At 39.4% G+C, this 20,303-nt stretch overlaps 2 protein-coding genes and 1 long non-coding RNA gene across 4 annotated transcripts in view; 2 read left to right on the forward strand and 1 right to left on the reverse strand.

Annotated features, from left to right (window-relative positions):
- Positions 1-21: 21 nt before the first annotated feature.
- Positions 22-3,060, reverse strand: rpl36a (ribosomal protein L36A). Its single transcript, XM_082169921.1, has 5 exons — positions 2,921-3,060; positions 2,396-2,501; positions 2,240-2,307; positions 624-746; positions 22-105 (listed from the first exon to the last, which is right to left on the reverse strand). Exons 1-5 carry the CDS (start codon positions 2,921-2,923, stop codon positions 85-87), a joined length of 321 nt encoding a protein of 106 aa, XP_082026047.1. The 5' UTR covers positions 2,924-3,060; the 3' UTR covers positions 22-84.
- Positions 3,061-7,222: 4,162 nt separating this feature from the next.
- Positions 7,223-9,921, forward strand: LOC309498938. The gene is made up of 3 exons (XR_014206072.1): positions 7,223-7,670; positions 8,795-8,941; positions 9,790-9,921. It is a non-coding gene; the product is annotated as an uncharacterized lncRNA (long non-coding RNA).
- Positions 9,922-10,341: 420 nt separating this feature from the next.
- The window catches only part of sptbn4a (spectrin, beta, non-erythrocytic 4a), a 44,127-nt gene continuing 34,165 nt past the window's right edge, over positions 10,342-20,303 (forward strand). The window contains exons 1-2 of one of the 2 annotated variants that reach the window (XM_082169881.1): positions 10,342-11,049; positions 11,906-12,006. The gene's annotated coding sequence lies outside the window, so the exon portion shown is untranslated. Of the gene's footprint in view, positions 11,050-11,902; positions 12,007-20,303 lie in introns of those variants that run through there. The other variant, XM_082169882.1, reaches the window with a different exon arrangement.

Here is a 20,303-nt window from a genome sequence, read left to right on the forward strand (position 1 = left end):
AATGAAAGGCAAAAGTCAGCATAACTGTATACAACTTTTATTGACAGTGATGGTAAACCACAAAAAAAAAGCACTTGGCCCAGCTCAGAACTGGATGACCTGGCCCTGGAAGAGAGATGAGTAGAAATCATACGTTAATACTTGTAACAGTCTGAAATAGTTTGACAGTTTTCAATGGTTCTGTCCTGATGCCAATATACAATGCGTTAATGTGTTCAGTCACCCTTTTTCCAGTACACAGTATTATGAACTGTTTTGACTTGTCAGTACTTGACTAAACTGACTTGACTAACTGAACTTTCGTAACTAGTTTTGCAGTCCTCACTTTTTCCACTTTTAAAAACTCATGCAATCATTTTGCAAAGATTGCCTCACAAAAAGAGAATTTTCTAGTTGATGAAATCTTTAAGAATAATAACCACAAATCTTTACTATAAAAATCTTTCAAATGAATTTCCACGCACATAAGTTACAAATCAAATATTACCAGTTTTCTCCATGATAGTGAAAACCCTGAAGACAATTAATGACTAAAATAACGCCTTCAAACCACCCTTTCACTTGTTCCCCATGTTTTATCATTTTTACTTGATCTTTAACCAGCTGATGTGAATTTCACATACCTTTCTCTTTTTGTCTCCTCCCAGCTCAAAATGTTTGCATCTCTTAATGGCCAACATCCTCTTTGAGCGGCAGTTGGGCTCCACACACTCCAGCCTCAGCACAATCTTCTTTGTGGTTTTAGCCTATGGCAAAAAGAGGGACAAATCACACCTGATTTGTAAACATCCATATGATCAACAGTGAATATTAAGGGCAACATTAGTTTCTCCACACACAACATAACTAAACCCAACTAAGTTGCTTAAGAAATAGTAATTTTATGTAGCTTTGAACCTTTCACATTCTATAATACTTGCATACACTTTTACTGGAGTTAGTTAAGTAATTAAGTAAAATATTTTTTTAAATATTAAAGCAATCAAATTACATTACCCAGAAGTTAAACAAATTATTTAGAAGGATGTGCTGCTTTTGAACACTTGTGGCATGCTCCGTTTTAATGTCAGCGAAGAGTGCTAGGCGCATGAGAATTCCTCTTTAAACTCAATTACAGAACTCCTGTTCTGAGAATGATGCGCACTTTTGTTCGGTGGGAGAACAGTCCATTGGTCAGTTTGAAAAGGTCCGATGACAATAATGTACAACCATTGCTGCACAGAGGTGTGCTTTTGATGTCATGTGCAGGCAGACAGTATCCTAATAACTAAACATTTTTTTAAAATGTTTTGTCCATTAAAAATACTGTATAAACATCCTAAACATGTTAACCTTATAGGCAAAACTGCATACATTCGATTTGTTTATAACAATTAAAAATGAATATAAACTAATATGAATAGTAAAGCTAGGCATCACAAGCTCTATATACGGTTATTTCATAGAGTTAGGGTGGAGGTGCATGTACGCACAATCTTCCGCAGACTTGGTTTTATAAAGGGAATTGTGCAGGTTCTGGCATACGCAGTTTTATTAATCTGAAAACGTATGTACATACACAAAATCTAGATTTTAGGAGGAAATCTACGTTTAAGCTTAAAATACGAGGCCCCTAATAACTTCAATGTATGTCCTGTGACCAGTTGAGATGCTTACACTACAAATGCGATGTTAAAAACACATGTGACCACTACATCCAAATTAGAAGTCCATCCAAAAACCTTTCGGTTCTCATTCATTTTTATTTAGTACTGCCCAGTTTTTATTACCTAAAATTGATAAGACCACAAGTAAATCTAAGGCTCCATGTTATTTAGTCAAATGCCAAATAAAGGCATTTATGCACATTAACAATAACCCAAATACACTTGAAATCATGTATAGCCATCAAGATTCCACCATATTCTACACCAGTGGGTCTCATTTTTGGCAAGACCGCTTTTCAAAACTTACAGCATATTTTTCATTTTAATTGTTGTATACTTCAGTTACACTCTTTGCTGAATAATTAAACCAAATGGACTTCACTAGGTCTTCATTGTTCATTTGAAGTATCTAATCTTTGTTGCAACAATACATGGTGCTTCAATGATAGAAAAAGGCTTCAAATAGCCAAATACAATCAGATAAAATGTAAAATAATAAATAACAGCAGTACTAGTTCGGAACAATATTGTAGATATTTTGATTTTGAGACCACATGGCCACTCTGGCTTCAATACTTTGGCACCCAACATACCTTTTTTCGGAAAATAGGCTTTGTTTGTCCTCCATAACCACTCTGCTTTCTGTCGTAACGCCTCTTCCCTAGAAGGAAAAGTTAAACAAATGCAGTTAATTCTTCAGACAGTGAAATCTACACTGTTCAACGTCCCAGCCAGTTCTCAGGACTTACCCTGGGCGTACAGAGAGTCCTTGCCCTTCTTGTACTGGGTCACTTTATGTGGCTGGTGCTTCTTGCATTTTTTGCAGTAAGTCCTGCGGGTCTTCGGTACATTTACCTACGGAAAAACATCTCGTCAATGAAATCTCATGCAGTTCGAGTTCATTACAGCGGCGCTGAAAATAGCAGAGACAAACTAGCATTCGAGCTAATCAGTAATTACACAAAATTCCGTAACTTCAGAGGTGTGAATAATGCATTTGAATATACAAAGACAAATACCAGGCGTTTAATTAAGCTTATTTCAAAAAACAATCATTTGCTGCTACAGTTGAAACATCTACATTACTATTCGGTACGTCGGCAAGTAAAGGAGAATGATCATCTCATTCGTCACATAAATAACCCAATATAACATTTTATATAATGCCGATGCTGTATACATTAACATTGTGCAGTTGGTTTAGGGCTAAGTTGTTCACATATTTAGGATTAAAACAGATTTTGAATGAAAGTCCACAGGAAGACATTACGCACCATGGTTGCCCTCGCGGCGCAGGAGCAAAGAGGAAGTTACGACGTCACTCAGAGCATTAATACCGGGTCGCACCAGTGAGGTCTCGCGCTGTTTGCTCTTGCACGATGCTACCACCTAATGGTCGAGATACCAAGCATACATATGAATACCAATATTATTATAAGTATTTTAATGACTAATGTTAATGATACCACCGACAACGTAGAAATTGATAGTGTTCAGGTAATCTGTAAAGACTATATTTATTTCTACTTATCGCGATATTTTGTCGAAACGTGACCAAAACGCGCACGCCAATCCAAAACACCGTTCTCCTCAGAAACGACCACAAGAGCAACCAATAATAACAAACATTGTTTTGAAACATGATCAAAATGTCATAAAAATTACTGCAAATACGACTCATAGTATTACATAATAAAATCCCGGTGAAAATGATTCTAAAATAATATTGTTCTACAATTGTTTGCTGGACAAAAAAGATTATTATATTGTGTAAAAATGAAACAAAACCGTATACAGTACTTTTGCACAATTTTAGAACTGAAACCACGCGATTGAAGAATATTGTTTTTAAAAGGTAAAAAATGGAGTGAAGAGCTTCAAAGACCAGGGAAAGTAGTAGCCTATACAGTGTTGTAAATTGTCTACATTGGTACAATATTTGTGTTTCAGTTTTTAGTTTAAGGAATAATTTATGTTGAGTTAATTTATGTAGAGACTGTGTGTTTTATTATTGTATAGTGATATAAGTGATAAACATGGTAATATTTTAAAAACAACAACGTTGTTTATTGATGTTCCTCATTTATTATTTTTTGGTTTGTCAGAGACTAATTGAGTAGGCTATAGAGAACAATTATGGCCTGTAGAAAAATGAAAAAACTGCCTGTGCTTCATGTGCCCACTGGTCGTCTGAGATGTTGATATGGACTGGCACATGCAGCATGCTGCTGGCTGCCAGTATCACCATGGCGACACTGACTAGGTCATTCCTGATGAGCAGTAATAACATCTGCCTGACCCAATGACTTCAAGGTGCATGCTGTAGTGCATACTGCACATTATACTGCACTATTACATGTTACTGGAAATTCACGCCTGCTCAAACATTCATGGTTATCTTGAAATGCCTTCTAAAAAAAAGCACCCTCTCAACCACACACACTCACTCACACACACGCGCGCTGCATGTCCTGGAGCTTTGGTTAATAACACCTGATTGTACATGTTAGTCTTTAGCTCCCTTCATGCAGATTAACGAGGTTAATTAAAGTGAAATAATTTGAAAAGACAAAGAACAAACCATTGCTTGTGTGCGGGGATGATGCTCTGTTTTTAAAGGGCCAGTGATTGAGAAAAATGTGTCTAATTTACAAACCTAGGAAAAAGAAATTGACAAGAAAGTTTTATTAGAAACTAAGCAATATTTTGACCACAACCAGGTCTTCATCTGGCCTAATACAATTAACAAATTGTGACTCAAGTTTTGTGGGACTGTCATGTTTAAGGATCCTTGCTTGGCGATTCTCACTCCTACATTTGTCACAGCATTGCCCTTTGTTGCTCTTGAAGAGAGCCAATAATGTTAGTGCAACATTAACATTACACAATATTTTGACTTCCATAGTATTTTTTCCCCCATACTATGGAAGTCAATGGGGTCCCATCAAATGTTTGGTTACCCATATTCTTCAAAATATCTTATTTTATGTTCATCAGAAGACAGAAATTCATACAGATTTGGAACCACTTGAGGGTGAGTAAATTATCACAATATTTTCATTTTTGGGTGAATTATTTGGCTGATACGTGTAAATAAAGAATATTAATCTTGTTACTGATGATGGTAATGATGAACCAATAACAGCCACGGAATGTGATGGATAAGGCACATTTAAACTATTTTACAGATTGTTTGGGTCGATTTCCATCCTTTGCAATCAATATTTAAACAATTATAAATTGTAGGGTATAAAAATATCCTGAGAATAGAATTAGGTTCACAGCACCAGAGAGTAATCTTGACGGCACTCGCAAGAAAATGGATAAGATGGCTACATAATCAAATTCACAAATATTACACCATTTAAACATTATTAAAGGGGACCTATTATGCAAAATTCACTTTTGCATTCTGTTTGGACATAAATGTGTGTTGGCAGTGTGTGTACACAACCACCCAATAGTGATAAAAATCCACTCACTCCTTTTTTTATTAATCCCCATAAATCATCAGCAGTGTCTCCCAACGACCTGTTTTCAGAATGCTGTTTTAGTGACGTCACTACAGCACAGGCCCCGCCCACGAGTGTTGACAGACACTGCCATTCTAACATAGACCCGCCCTGATCGAGTTCACAGCTGCTGCACTGACGAGAATGTCTCCCAAGCGTTGTCGGTGTGTAGCTGGATGTATTAATCCACATAGCTCTCTCTATTGACTCCCGAAATCTGAGGCAGCTGCTGAAGACGAGGTGGAATTATTTTGTTTTTAAAGAAAATGCTCCCTCAACTCTACCGAAATTCGTTTATGTAACGTTACTTGCGCACTTCTTATAACTTACTGTGTTTACTCAGCTCTTACGGTGATTTTCTGGAGTAAAACTGACGCTTCATCTTTTGTGTTATGTACGATAAACTTTATTAAACTCATCAGTATATGTTTGATCATCATTCGGACCTGGTCCGAAACAGCAGACTTGTAGGCTATTAATAGTGGATACATACAAGCAGATGACAAATACGTTATAACCGTAATTAAACTACTAAACTATACCTGTTCCATCTCCATACAGCTCTCTGACTCTGTAGGCATTATTGTCCGACTCCGGGTCGAAATGAACACCGTTACTGAGAGTTTCTGATATTATCATCATTCTGTGAGTTGAAATTGTCCTGAGAGACTGAGCGCGAGCTCATGAAGCTCCGCCCCCTGTGTCGTGCAGCAGCTTATTTGCATTTAAAGGGCACACACTAAAACAGCGCGTTTTTCTGAGCCTCAAAAAATGACAATTTAAACATGCTGTGAAAAATGATCTGTTGGGTATTTTGAGCTAAAACTTCACATACACACTCTGGGGACATCAGAGACTTATTTTACATCTTGTGAAAAGGGGCATAATAGGTCCCCTTTAAAAATACATAGGCTACTGAGTTACTAAAACAATCTTTGTCAAAGATGTTACGAACCCCTGTTTTTAAAATGCTCGTTGGAAAAGGGGTAAGCAACATAAAAGGCAACGCGTGTAGTTAGCACACGGTGTAATATGACTCGGGACTACCAAGTTGTCTCAGAGAGTGATTTGTTCATTTTGTGTTGACCACGCATGCGCAACATCCAATAGGTTCTGTACTGGAAACAGAAATTATTAGTTCATCTCTCAAGTCTTCGGGTTCGGGATCGGGTTCGGGTTCAGGTTCGGGTCCGAGTCTTTCGTTCTTCCTGTCAGTCCCAGGCTTTGCTGTCGGTACCGGAAAGAGAAATGATTAGTTCATCTCTCGAGTCTTCAGGTCTGATTATTCTGAGTCTTTCGTTGTTCTGTCACGTGATGAACAAATGACTTGAACCCGAAGTTGATAGACTTGAAATGTCTCGGTTACCAATGTAACCCTCGTTCCCTGAAGGAGGGAACGGAGACTTAGTCGATCGTATACCGACTGTATGGGATAACGCCTAGTGAGTCCGATCACTCTGATTACTCTTAAAATCAAGCCAACAAGCTTTGGCAGGTGCGTAATCAACGCCCCGCCTTACCCTGCGGGTATAAACACGGAAGTGGATGCACCTACCAGTTGTTTTTCGCTGAGGAGCAGATCGTGCCCCAGTCAGCGGTGGTCCAGTAGAAGTGGCAAGGGGACTAAGTCTCCGTTCCCTCCTTCAGGGAACGAGGGTTACATTGGTAACCGAGACGTTCCCTTTCAGTCCGGTAACGTTCGACTTAGTAGATCGTATACTGACTGTATGGGATCATCTAACACGCCACTACTACTGCCACCTTCCAGTGCCTAAACACAAAGCTGCGACACAACCAGTCAATGACGGCAGAGGTGATTCTGCCGAAGGAAGATACGAGTTTACCGTAGGAAGCATGCCGTAGAGAAATACACATACGGGATCACCGTAGGGATCACAACGTATGGGCCCCACCTAACACAAGTTTCACAAGCATACAAGTGATAGGACTAGTATCGCCCAACCCCTAACACAATATCTGTTCAGCGAGGCACCCATGTCGACGCTTAGGAAAGAGCACATGCTCCAGATGGAGAGACTCTTAACCCAAGTGGACACGGTGCACCTTGGACTTCCACCAAGATGATGACCACACATTCCCACGTGGGCCAACCATCGCACAGGGAACCGCCCTCCTTTCTGCTGGTCCCCAAACAGACAAGTAGTTAGTCCGGTACCGAGACTTTGCGTTCTGTTCTACCACCGCAGAGCGAGAGAAGCAGAGAAAAGTCAGGGCTGCGTCTGCCTCCTCCGAGGCAGCGCTCGCAGGCTCACTATCTATTCCCATTACAGGAGAGATGGGAGCCTTGGCATATATCCAGGCCAGGGTCCCCTGCAGGAGTAGCCCTGGCCCGAAACCAGGCACACTTCGTCAACTGAAATGATGCAAGTTCCCACCTTCTGAGGAGTAAAACACAATAGGAGAACTGTTACTTAAAACAGGTTTTTAACTCGCTACCTGACTACTCAGGGGACCGCTCAGAGTGCATGGCATTGGAGAAGTCTCCGAGAAGGTAAGAGCTATGCAAGAAGGATGACCCCTTGCATTGCTCAGGAACCAGACGATCAAATTGTACACGATTACATTTAAATAAATACAAGTAATATAAAATGTAACGATAAAATAAAAAATGTTACACTTGCAATTGAAATGAACACATAACGTGTGCTGCTAATTATACTATGTGATATGTACCATGTTTTTGCATGGTAATTCAAGGTATAAAGTCTTCTTTGGCATTATCACTATTTATTTAAATAAGTTTCAGCACAACTTACCGTCATGTTTATGCAAGAAATTTTCAGTGGCAATATGTTCACACTGTACACAGCCAGAGGAGAACTTTCCTTGCCACAGTCACCTTTGGCTTGCTCACGGGGGAAAAATAATAAATGAAAGAAGGCACAATTTGTTATGAAACTTTAAAAGGAACTTCCAAATGATCACATATGGAATTTAAGATAGGCTAGTATTTATTTACAGTAGCACTTTACATTGTTTCAAACCTTGAAAAGGTTGCGGAAAAGAAATAAATAAAAATAATAATAATAAAGGCTCAAATAAAAAGGCTGTCATAAATGTTATACCAAGAAGGACTTGTTATTCTCTAGTTTTTCAGAAAACCATCTATGATTATTTAAAGGGATAGTTCACCCAAATAGGAAAAAACTTTGTCAAAATGTACTCACCCTCATGTTGTTCCAAACCTGTATAAGTTTCTTTTTTTTGTTGAACAGAAAAGAAGATATTTTAAAGAATGTTGGTAACCAGACAGTTGGCAGCACCTATTGACTTCCATAGTATTGTTTTCCTACTATGTAAGTCAATGGGTGCCGTCAACTGTCTGGTTACCAACATTCTACAAAATGTCATCTTTTGTGTTCTAAAATATGAAAAATAATAAAGCTACTCAAGAACCACATACAGCCGAAAATAGTATTTAATAATAAGATTAAAAAAATAAGATGAAAGGATTTTTATTTCATTTTTGTAGTATTTTCTCAAATTTGTCCTCCTCTGTCATAACACGATAAACCAGCAAGCAACAGGACATTTTTGGTTGTTTTTTGTACACCCTTACTGTTTTATGGATACTTTAGGTTTTATTATCTATCATTTTTGGTGTCTGATGTACAGCTTGAAGAAGTCAAGAAGTTATTCAGGGTTGTCTTAGTTTTCCTGGTGATGGTCCTCATTTGGCACTGGAACACTTGCGTTCAGTACTTCATATCTGTAATGGAAGAGTTTCCCCAAGACTGCTGGGTTGTAAAAGAGAAAATTGAGGTATGTCTAATTTTGTATTGCTTATACAAGGCAAGGCAAGGCAAGGCAAGGCAAGGCAAGGCAAGGCAAGGCAAGGCAAGGCAAGGCAAGGCAAGTTTATTTATATAGCACATTTCATACACAATGGCAATTCAAAGTGCTTTACATAGAAGAAATTAAAATAATAAAAAGAAATAAGAATAATTAAAACAGTTTAGAAAAATAAAATAAAATACAGTACAGTACAGTACAGTACAGTACAAACAGTCGGACGAACAGCGGCACAGTGCCCATTCAGTAAATGCACAGCTAAACAGAAGTGTTTTGAGTCTGGATTTGAATGTGACTACTGTAGGAGCACATCTGATCTCTTCTGGAAGCTGGTTCCAGCTGCGGCTGGCATAATAGCTAAAAGCGGACTCGCCATGCTTAGAGTGAACCCTTGGTATTTCTAGCTGATATGATCCTAATGATCTGAGTGATCTGTTGGGTTTATATTCAGTGAGCACATCTGCAATGTATTGAGGTCCTAGGCCATTGAATGATTTATATACCAGTAATAATACTTTAAAATCAATCCTAAATCTAACTGGGAGCCAGTGTAAAGACCTGAGGACTGGTGTGATATGTTCATATTTCCTGGTTCTGCTCAGAATCCTGGCGGCAGCTTTCTGTATGAGCTGCAACTGTCTTATGGTCTTTTTGGGAAGGCCAGTGAGGAGTCCATTACAATAATCCACCCTGCTGGTGATGAAAGCATGCACAAGTTTCTCTAAGTCTTGTCTGGAAAAATCAGACATATACAGACATTTGTTTGACTGACATGATGTGTTCAACATGTCTTCCTTTTTTTCTGTTACATTTTGCAGAATACCCCAATCGGGGAAAAATACTCCTATGCTTCCTTCAGAGCTGTCTCTCAAATGGTCTGGAGATCAATTGACTCACCAACGCCGCACAATGTTCTTTCCACATTAATTATTTTTTTGAGAAATGATAATCAGTCTGATAATCAGTATTTGGTGCAGAATTACTTTTACGATCAGGATTTGGGATTTTAAAAAAAAACCTGTGATACAAAGTTAGTTAATCTATGATGTGCTGTTACTTTTAAGTGATCAGACATTTGATTTCCATCTGCCAGATGAAAACAAAAAAGGGAATGGCTTAGCCATGCCATGGCACCCTAGCATTGTGGCATAAAGTTTTGCATGGGCAAACATCACTGAAGAACAAAAAAATAAATAAAAATAAAATAATATATATATATATATATATATATATATATATATATATATATATATATATATATATATATATATATATATATATATATAGGCTATATATAGTTTACATTGAACTAAAGTGATTCCCTTTGTTTGTTTTTAGGTGTGGATGAACAGTGGATAGCTATTGTAAGTATGGTGATTGGATATGTAATGTGTTTTGCATTTATTTCTTGGGTGATCACAGCATCTGGGAGCAAATAAATGGTGTGCACACATTAGTAATTATCAACAGGCCTATTAATTTGTACTTGTTTGTGTGTGGGTTGTGAAATGCTTAAAAACCACGAAAGGAAAGTCTCAAAATCCAAATGAATCAAATGAGGTTGACTCAGAAAAGACGTCAGTGAATGCACGCGTGTCACATGATCCACAAACGCACATCTTGTTGCATGCGCAAATTATGATACACTAATACAAAAGAAAACATTTGTATTCACAAAAAATGTCTCTATTTGTACAAATTGCTACACATTCATTCAATTTAGAATTTTGCACACGCAAGTTGAAAGGCATTTGGTTGTAGCCTAGATAGTAAAACATATCTGCAACATTTATCAAGTTCATGGATTATAGTGCTTGCACGTGTGAATCATTTCGATACTATATTCATCCCATATGTTTACACTGGTTTCATATAAATGCTCCCAAACATTTCACATTTCATTCGCATTTTCTTCTTTATTGTTTGTACTATTCTGTAGTATATTTGTCTCTTGTTGGAGTTTAGAACATGTTGTCCACAGGGGGGCGCTAAACGGCGGAAGGCCTTTACCTGTATTTAAACATGGACAGGAGACAAGTTTTTGCATTGCTGACATCCAGCGAATTACGAAAACGAAGGTGAATAATGTTTTTATGCTCATATTTGTTGCTTTTTAATGTGGTAATTTTTTATATCTGTAATTTTTGACGGGGCACACGTGGGTTGCCGAGAATTATTTAATTTTTTGAAGCTAAAAATGGAAAAACAACAAACAATCAAATGAAAAAAGCTAACTGTTAATGGACGTGCTTCAGTTGCTAATGAGCAAAATATTAGTAATTAGTTTATGTAAGTAATGCCTAGTAAAACATTTAGTTTTATGCCAAGTAAAACTACAGCGTGTACAGTATGACAAAAGCAATTAATGAGGCGAAGACCAGGTAACTCAGGGTATCTTCTGCAGAATTCTTTATTGAGAAACGGGCTGTTTGGTAGTGTCAAGTCTAACAAGCTATACAGTACATTGTAGTTTTATACACATTTTAGGGCAGTCCTTACAGGTGAAGAAGACAAAGCACTCAGGTCACAATCTTAAACAAAGGATGCAAAAGATGTAAACGGTTATTAGCCCAGACTTTGTCCAGAAGTTTTATGAGCCCCAGTACAATCAGCATAACTGTACCATGCAGGAAAATTGTACCAAGATTGGGGCAGGGGAACCAAAAGCCATCACAGATAAAAGGTGATAGCCTCAAGTAATATGCTTCTTTAACTACCAATATGGAGATCAGGAACTGTCAGAAACCTCCTAGAACCTTTGCTTAGTAATCATTCATCTGATGTTATCATCTTCACCTTAAATGGCAAATACAATGTATATCAGGACGTAGGATCAGCATATCTTAAACAGATTCTTACATTTGTAATCCCACAGAGGACACATTTCATTTAATTTTTAAGGATTTCTCACCACCAGCCTTTTTGTGCCTGTAGACCTGCCAGAATGGGATGCTGATGAAGAACCTGATTCTTTTTTGGAGTATGGCCATATTCAAACCAAGATCTGAGGGTGACGGTGCTGATTAATCTGAATGGTGGGTGGTCACAATTATTTGCTTGTGATTTTGTATCTCTGATCTACTGTCTGCTTACTGTTATAGAATTACATTAGTGGCAGGTGGTAATTGTAATTTAGTGGACTGGAACAAAATTTTATCGGAACAATTTTTTTATAAAGCCCTGCTAAGATGAGTCAGTCATATTTTATGTATTTTTTTGTACGTTTTCCTTTTGAATGCATGTATAACTACAAATACTTATTTCATCAAATGTTTTTTGATTTTTGACACAAACTAACATTAAAGGGGTGGTATAATGCCCTTTTCACAAGATGTAAAATGAGTCTTTGATGTCCCTAGAGTGTGTATGTGCAGTTTTAGCTCAAAATACACCACAGATATGTTTATATAGCATTTTAAAATGGTCACTTTTTGTGGGTGAGCAAAAACGCGCCGTTTTTGTGTGTGTCCCTTTAAATGCAAATGAGCTGCTGCTCCTGGTACAGGGGGTGGAGCTACAAGAGCTTTTACCTCACACACACACACTGAAAATGTCAATGTTTATGTTCAAACCGGAGTCAGACAATAATGGAGAGACTCAAGAAGAAGTGACAGCATGTTGAAGCAACAGGACATTTCTGAATGGTTAGTTGATGAATTTATGTAGCTAATGTATGTGTAGTTAATGATCTTCTAGTCATTGATTAGCATATTCTGTCATGATAATCTATAAATTGTGTTTCAGGGGCGGGGTTTATGTAAATTTTAGGGTTAGTGATGTCACTAACCCGGGAGGAATGTCGTAGTCCCTACCAGCTGTTTGTAGTCCTTAAAAAACAATTTCTTTAAAAGCCAATACATTCCTTTGCTTTGAACTTTGCAGATGTTATTTATGCTCAAAGTACAGCAACATTACATACTAACTAAAGTTAGAAAAGTGAAATCATAATCAACCACCCCTTTAAAAAGTTTGGGGTCAGTAAGATTTTTTTAAAGAAATTAAAACTGTTATTCAGCAATGATGCATTAAATTGATCAAAAGTGTCAGTAAAGACATTTCGAATGTTCCAAAAGATTTATTTTTCAAGTAAATGCTGCTGAACTTTGACAAAACTTCAAAAACTAACACGGTTTCCACAAAAATGTTAAGTAGCACAACTATTTTCAACATTGATAATAATGAATGTTTCTTGAGCACCAAATCAGCATATTAGAATGATTTCTGAAGGATCATGTGACACTGAAGACTGAGTTATGTCTGCTAAAAATTCAGTCTTGCCATCACAGGAGTAAATTATATTTTAAAATAGAAAATAGTTATTTTGAATTGGAATAATATTTCACAATATTACTGTATTTTTGATCAAATAAACATTTTGTTTTTATATATATACAGTGGGGAGAACAAGTATTTGATATGGCAGCTAAGCGTGTAGAAGTCTGTAATTTTTATCATAGGTACTCTTCAACTGTGAGTGACGGAATCTAAAGCAAAAATCCAGAAAATCACATTGTATGATTTTTTTATAATTAATTTGCATTTTATTGCATGACATAAGTATTTGATCACCTACCAACCAGTAAGAATTCCGGACCTCACAGACCTGTTCGTTTTTCTTTAAGAAGCCCTCCTGTTCTCCACTCATTACCTGTATTAACTGCACCTGTTAACACACACTCAATCAAACAGACTCCAAGCACTCCACAATGGCCAATACCAGAGAGCTGTGTAAGGACATCAGGGATAAAATTGTAGACCTGCACAAGGCTGGGATGGGCTACAGGACAATAGGCAAGCAGCTTGGTGAGAAGGAAATGTTGGCGCAATTATTAGAAAATGGAAGAAGTTCAAGATGACGGTCAATCTCCCTCGGTCTGGGGCACCATGCAAGATCTCACCTCGTGGGGCATCAATGATCATGGGGAAGGTGAGGGATCAGCCCAGAACTACACGGCAGGACCTGGTCAATGACCTGAAGAGAGCTGGGACCACAGTCTCAAAGAAAACCATTAGTAACACACTACGCCATCATGGATTAAAATCCTGCAGCGCACGCAAGGTCCCCCTGCTCAAGCCAGCGCATGTCCAGGCCCGTCTGAAGTTTGCCAGTGACCATCTGGATGATCCAGAGGAGGAATGGGAGAAGGTCATGTGGTCTGATGAGACAAAAATAGAGCTTTTTGGTCTAAACTCCACTCGCCGTGTTTGGAGGAAGAAGAAGGTTGAGTACAACCCCAAGAACACCATCCCAACCGTGAAGCATGGAGGTGGAAACATCATTCTTTGGGGATGCTTTTCTGCAAAGGGGACAGGACGACTGCACCGTATTGAGGGGAGGATGGATGGGGCCATGTATCGCGAGATCTTGGCCAACAACCTCCTTCCCTCAGTAAGAGCATTGAAGATGGGTCGTGGCTGGGTCTTCCAGCATGACAACGACCCGAAACACACAGCCAGGGCAACTAAGGAGTGGCTCCGTAAGAAGCATCTCAAGGTCCTGGAGTGGCCTAGCCAGTCTCCAGACCTGAACCCAATAGAAAATCTTTGGAGGGAGCTAAAAGTCCGTATTGCCCAGCGACAGCCCCGAAACCTGAAGGATCTGGAGAAGATCTTTATGGAGGAGTGGGCCAAAATCCCTGCTGCAGTGTGTGCAAACCTGGTCAAGAACTACAGGAAACGTATGATCTCTGTATTTGCAAACAAAGGTTTCTGTACCAAATATTAAGTTCTACTTTTCTGATGTATCAAATATTAAGTTCTACTTTTCTGATGTATCAAATACTTATGTCATGCAATAAAATGCAAATTAATTACTTAAAAATCATATAATGTGATTTTCTGGATTTTTTTTTTAGATTCCGTCACTCACAGTTGAAGACTACCTATGACTTCTACATGCTTTGTAAGTGGGAAAACCTGCAAAATCGGCAGCGTATCAAATACTTGTTCTCCCCACTGTATACACACACACACACACACACACACACGTACAGTGCATCCGGAAAGTATTCACAGCGCTTCACTTTTTCCACATTTTGTTATGTTACAGCCTTATTCCAAAATGGATTAAAATAATTATTTTACTCAAAATTCTACAAACAATACCCCATGATGACAACGTGAAAGGTTTGTTTGAAATCTTTGCAAATTTATATATATATATATATATATATATTGTATATAAATTGGAAGATGTTGGAAGATGAACTGTCGTCACAGTCTGAGGTCCAAAACGCTCTGGAGCAGGTTTTCATTAAGGATGTCCCTGTACATTGCTGCATTCATCTTTCCCTCGATCCTGACTAGTCTCCCAGTTCCTACCACTGAAAAACATCCCCACAGCATGATGCTGCCACCACCATGCTTCACTGTAGGGATGGTATTGGCCAGGTGATGATCAGTGCCTGGTTTCCTCCAGACATGACGTTTGCTATGCAGGCCAAAGAGTTCAATCTTCGTTTCATCAGACCAGAGAATTTTGTTTCTCATGGTCTGAGAGTCCTAGGTGCCTTTTGGCAAACTCCAGGCGGGCTGTCATGTGTCATGTACTGAGGAGTGGGTTCCGTCTGGCCACTCTACCATAAAGGCCTGATTGGTGGAGTGCTGCAGAGATGATTGTTCTTCTGGAAGGTTCTCCTCATTCCACAGAGAATCACTGGAGTTCTGTCAGAGTGACCATCGGGTTCTTGGTCACCTCCCCGACTAAGGCCCTTCTCCCGGCTCAGTTTGGCCAGGCAGCCAGCTCTAGGAAGAGTCCTGGTGGTTCCAAACTTCTTGCATTTATGGATGATTGAGGCCACTGTGCTCAATGGGACCTTCAATGCTGCAGACATTTTTCTGTACCCTTCCCCAGATCTGTGCCTTGATACAATCATGTCTCGGAGGTCTACTGACAATTCCACGGACTTCATGGTTTGGTTTGTGTTCTGACATGCACTGTTAACTGTGGGAGTCAGAGATATTATATAGACAGGTGTGTGCCTTTCCAAATCATGTCCAATCAACTGAATTTACCACAGGTGGACTCCAATCAAGTTGTAGAAACATCTCAAGGATGATCAGTGGAATCAGGATGCACCTGAGCTCAATTTTGAGTGTAATTTTTTGTTTTGTATTTTTAATGAATTTTCAAAGATTTCAAACAAACTTCTTTAACGTTGTCATTATCTGGTATTATTTGTTGAATTTTGAGTAAAATAATGAATTTAATCTATTTTGTAATAAGGCTGTAACATAACAAAATGTGGAAAAAGTGAAGTGCTGTGAAGCACTTTCCAGATGCACTGTATATAGCTGTGTCCCAATTCAAGGGCTGCATCCTCCGAAGGCCGCATTCCGCCTACCGTCAGTGTTGCCAAGTCCGAGGTTTTCCCGCGTAATTGGGCTACTTTTAAGTTGTTGCCGCGTGTAAAAAAAATTTCCACTGGTTGATTTCCACCCCTGTAAGTGCGATTTTGACGCTCCAACACCCCCAAAATATCCCTCAGACGTACAATCCAGTGGAGAATGGGCAGAGAAAGAGCAGTCAAAATTCCCAGTACCTAGGCTACATATACAGTCAGCGAAGGCAAACAAGGCAAAAAAAGGAACTAGTAAGGTAGAAAGGTAGGCTACTTGTCTCTGGAGTGTAACGTTAGTCCTCATCAGAGCCAACAGTGCTTTCATCGTGGAAGCTCTTACATGCAAAACACCGTATATGTTACGAATCTTACACGAAATTCACCTTCATCACAGTGTAACTGATGGTAATGGGAAAACGTGTATCAATGCAACCTATTTTTAGCTCGTTACCGAATCAAACTCAATATATTTTAAACTTTACCAGTATCGATATTTTAGCTTGATAGTGAGTACTAACAGCCATGTTAGTTGTCATAATGATAAAGTTAGTTCTGTCAGGACCACTACCGTCAAATATGATTGACAATTAGCATACAGTTTGGATTGGCGCTATGGTTCCGTTCTGGGCGAGAACTCCCTGCGCATCCATGCAGCCTAGCATGGATAAGAGCAGGGAGAGCAGCAATATTCCCCCTTGGGGTAAACAGAACAGAACCAACATGAAAATTTGCAAATATATTTAATTCAAGATTTTAAAGTACAACATTATTCGATAATTATTCTGATTCAAGGGAAATTAGAATGTCAAATCCTGACTGGGCGAGAGGAGGAGCTGGGGATGGAGGAGGGTAATTAGCTCCTGAGAAACGCGATAGCTGCTGATAATACTTACTTACTTACTGCCCATTATGCCTCTGGCATGTAGGGCAGCAACAAAGGTCCTCCACTCTGGTCGATTCTGGGCTATTTTCTGGACATCTCCCCATGTCAGGTTCATAGATTTCATTTCTTCCTCTACTGTGCGACGCCAGGTGATCTTGGGTCGTCCTCTCTTTCTTCTACCTTCGGGTGTCCAATGAAGGGCTACTCTTGGGATGCTGTCTTGCTCTCTTCTCAAAACATGGCCAATCCAGTTCCAGCGCCGCTTTGTTACAATGCTACCCATGCTGTCTTGTTGACATCTTGTTAATAGATCCTCATTTGATATCTTGCTTGGCCAAAAAATCCAACAGATTCTTCTCAGACTCCTTGTGTGGAAGACTGACAGTTGGCATATGTCACTTGCTGTCATTCTCCAGCATTCTGCGCCATACAGTAGGGTGGATAGAACGCAGCTCTGATATAATTTGAGTTTTGTCTTGGTTCTATACGGCTGAGACTTCCATATGTTGTTTAGCATTCTGAATGCATTTCTGGCTTTGTTGATTCTATTTTTAATGTCATTGTGTGCACCCCCATCATATCTTACAGTACTCCCAAGATAGGTGAACTCATTTGTTGTTAGTAGAGCTTCTCCATTCACATGTATTGGTAATGGATCTGAGATGTTTAGCACCATCACTTCAGATTTCCTCTGATTTATTTTCAGGCCAACTTGCTGTGCATAGTAGCTGAGACGTGATGTTTTCTCTTGCATGTGTTGGTGAGTGTGTGAGACTAGAGCCAGATCATCAGCAAAATCGAGGTCTTCTAATGTTGAGAAGAGGGTCCATCGTATACCTCTCGTTTTGTCTTCTGTTGTGCGGCACATCACCCAGTCGATAACGATGTTGAAGAGCAATGCTGACATCACACATCCTTGTCTGACTCCTGTCTTTACCTGGAATGCCAGACTACTGTTTCCCACCCGACATTTGAAGTTGGCATAGAAGGTCTTGATGAGGTCCACTATGTGTTGTGGAATTCCATTCATCCTTAAGATGTTCCAGAGGCCGTCTCGGTGTATACTATCGAATGCCTTTTCAAAGTCTATAAAATTGATGTACATTTGCCTCTGCCATTCTGTGCATTGTTCTATGATATTGCGAAGTGCAAATATCTGGTCAATGCACCCTCTCCCCTTACGGAATCCTGCCTGTTCATTCCTGAGTTTCTTATCCACTGCCTCTGTAAGACGCTGCTCAATAATTTTTGCCATGATTTTGCTTGGTATCGATAGGAGTGTGATTCCGCGCCATTTGTTACAATCTCTCAAGTTGCCCTTCTTTGGTATCTTTATGATAATTCCTTCCGACCAGTCATCAGGTATTTCCTTTTCCTCCCAGATAGTTTTGAATAGTGGTTGAAGTATTTTGGAGGCGAGGTCTGGGTCTGCTTTGAAAAGCTCTGCATTCAGGTTATCTTGGCCAGGGGCTTTTCCATTTTTTAGGGATTTAATGGCTGAGACAATTTCTTCCTTTGTTGGTGGTTCAATGCTAATGTCCAGGTCATTCTCTGCATGTTGGACATCTGGTTCTGTTGTAGGTGGTGGTCTATTTAGAACTTCCTGAAAGTGCTCTGCCCATCGAGCTTCTTGTTGCGACTCAGTTGTCAATAGCTGACCCTTTTTGTCTATTATTTGTGCCTCAGTTGTTCGTCTGTGTTTGCCACTCACTATTTTGGTGATCTTGTAGACTTTTCCTTGCTCCCCTTTCTTAGCTGCCTCTTCTGCTTGACTTGCAAGATCTTCTAGATATGCTCGCTTGTCTGCTCTGGCTTTCCTTCGCACTGCTTTGTTTGTTTCTTGGTACTGTTTCCTGTATTTTTCTTTAAGCCGTTCAGACTTTGTCTCATTTACTTTCTTCTTTAAGACCCTTCTATTTTCTACAGTTTGCCATGTGTCATCGCTTAACCATTCCTTCTTTTCCTTGTGCTTGTATCCAAGACAGGCTTCACTGGTCTTCACATAGGCTGTTTTGGTCTGTTCCCACATAGTGTTGATATCGTCTGATTTTGGCTCTGTATGATCCAACATATCTGCTAATGCCTGGAATCTGTTCTTTAGTTGTAGCACAAAATAACCTCTGACCTTGGTATCATGTAGCTTTCCGACATCAAATTGCTTTCTGGCTGTCTTTCTGCTTCCTGTTTTCCTAAGCTTTATTCTCAGCACAGCTGTTACCAGGTGATGATCGCTACCAACGTCTGCCCCTCGTTTGACCTTAACATCAAGTAAAGAGCGTCTCCATGTGCCATTTATCATGAGATGATCTATTTGATTTTGATCCTTTCCATTTGGAGAGTACCATGTTAGCTTGTGAATGACCTTGTGTTGGAACAGGGTTCCCCCAATGACGAGGTCATGCATGGTGCAAAACTCTGCTAACCTTTCCCCATTCTCATTCATGACACCGCAACCTTCCCTTCCCATCGCCCTATCGTGGTCTGTGTTGCTGTTTCCCATCTTGGCGTTTAGGTCCCCCATCACTATCCTCATGTCGTGTCTGGGTGTAGTTTCCAATATAGCCTGCAGTTGATCGTAGAATTCATCCTTCCAGGTGTCATCACTGTCATTTGTTGGAGCATAGCACTGGATAATAGTTGTGTTAATTTGCTTCCCCCTCAGCCTAATCTTCATGAGCCTACTGTTGACAGGTATCCACTCTATCAAGCTCTTCTCTACTCCTTTCTTTAGAATGATGGCTACTCCTTCCCTATGTTGGTGGTCATCTCGTCCTGAGTACAGCACTGTTTCCCCTGTGCTTGTTGTGAGTCTCCCTGATCCTGTCCATCTGCTTTCACTTACTCCAAGTATATCTATGTTGTATCTTCTCATCTCTGATGTCACTTGTGCTAATTTGCCTGTATCGTACATTGTTCTTACATTCCAAAATCCTATCCTAGTCTTAAGTTTGGCGTTCAGAATTTCCTGATAATACTGAAGGATCTTATATATGTATATGGTGATGGGCGTCGTATTCCTATTGGTAGATGTGGATCAGCTGAGGGTCAGCTGATGCGAGCTTGACTAACGTGACCTGCCAGAACTAACGCTTGATGTATTTTATTACAT

Source organism: Leuciscus leuciscus (genome assembly GCF_965113295.1).
Source record: "Leuciscus leuciscus genome assembly, chromosome: 5".
Classification (NCBI taxonomy): domain Eukaryota; kingdom Metazoa; phylum Chordata; class Actinopteri; order Cypriniformes; family Leuciscidae; genus Leuciscus; species Leuciscus leuciscus.

Coding starts and splice junctions, on each gene's coding strand:
- rpl36a (XM_082169921.1), bottom strand. Junction 2,308..2,395: donor GGACTCTCTGTACGCCCAGG/GTAAGTCCTGAG, acceptor TTTTCCTTCTAG/GGAAGAGGCGTTACGACAGA. Junction 747..2,239: donor AGCCTATTTTCCGAAAAAAG/GTATGTTGGGTG, acceptor TTTTTGCCATAG/GCTAAAACCACAAAGAAGAT.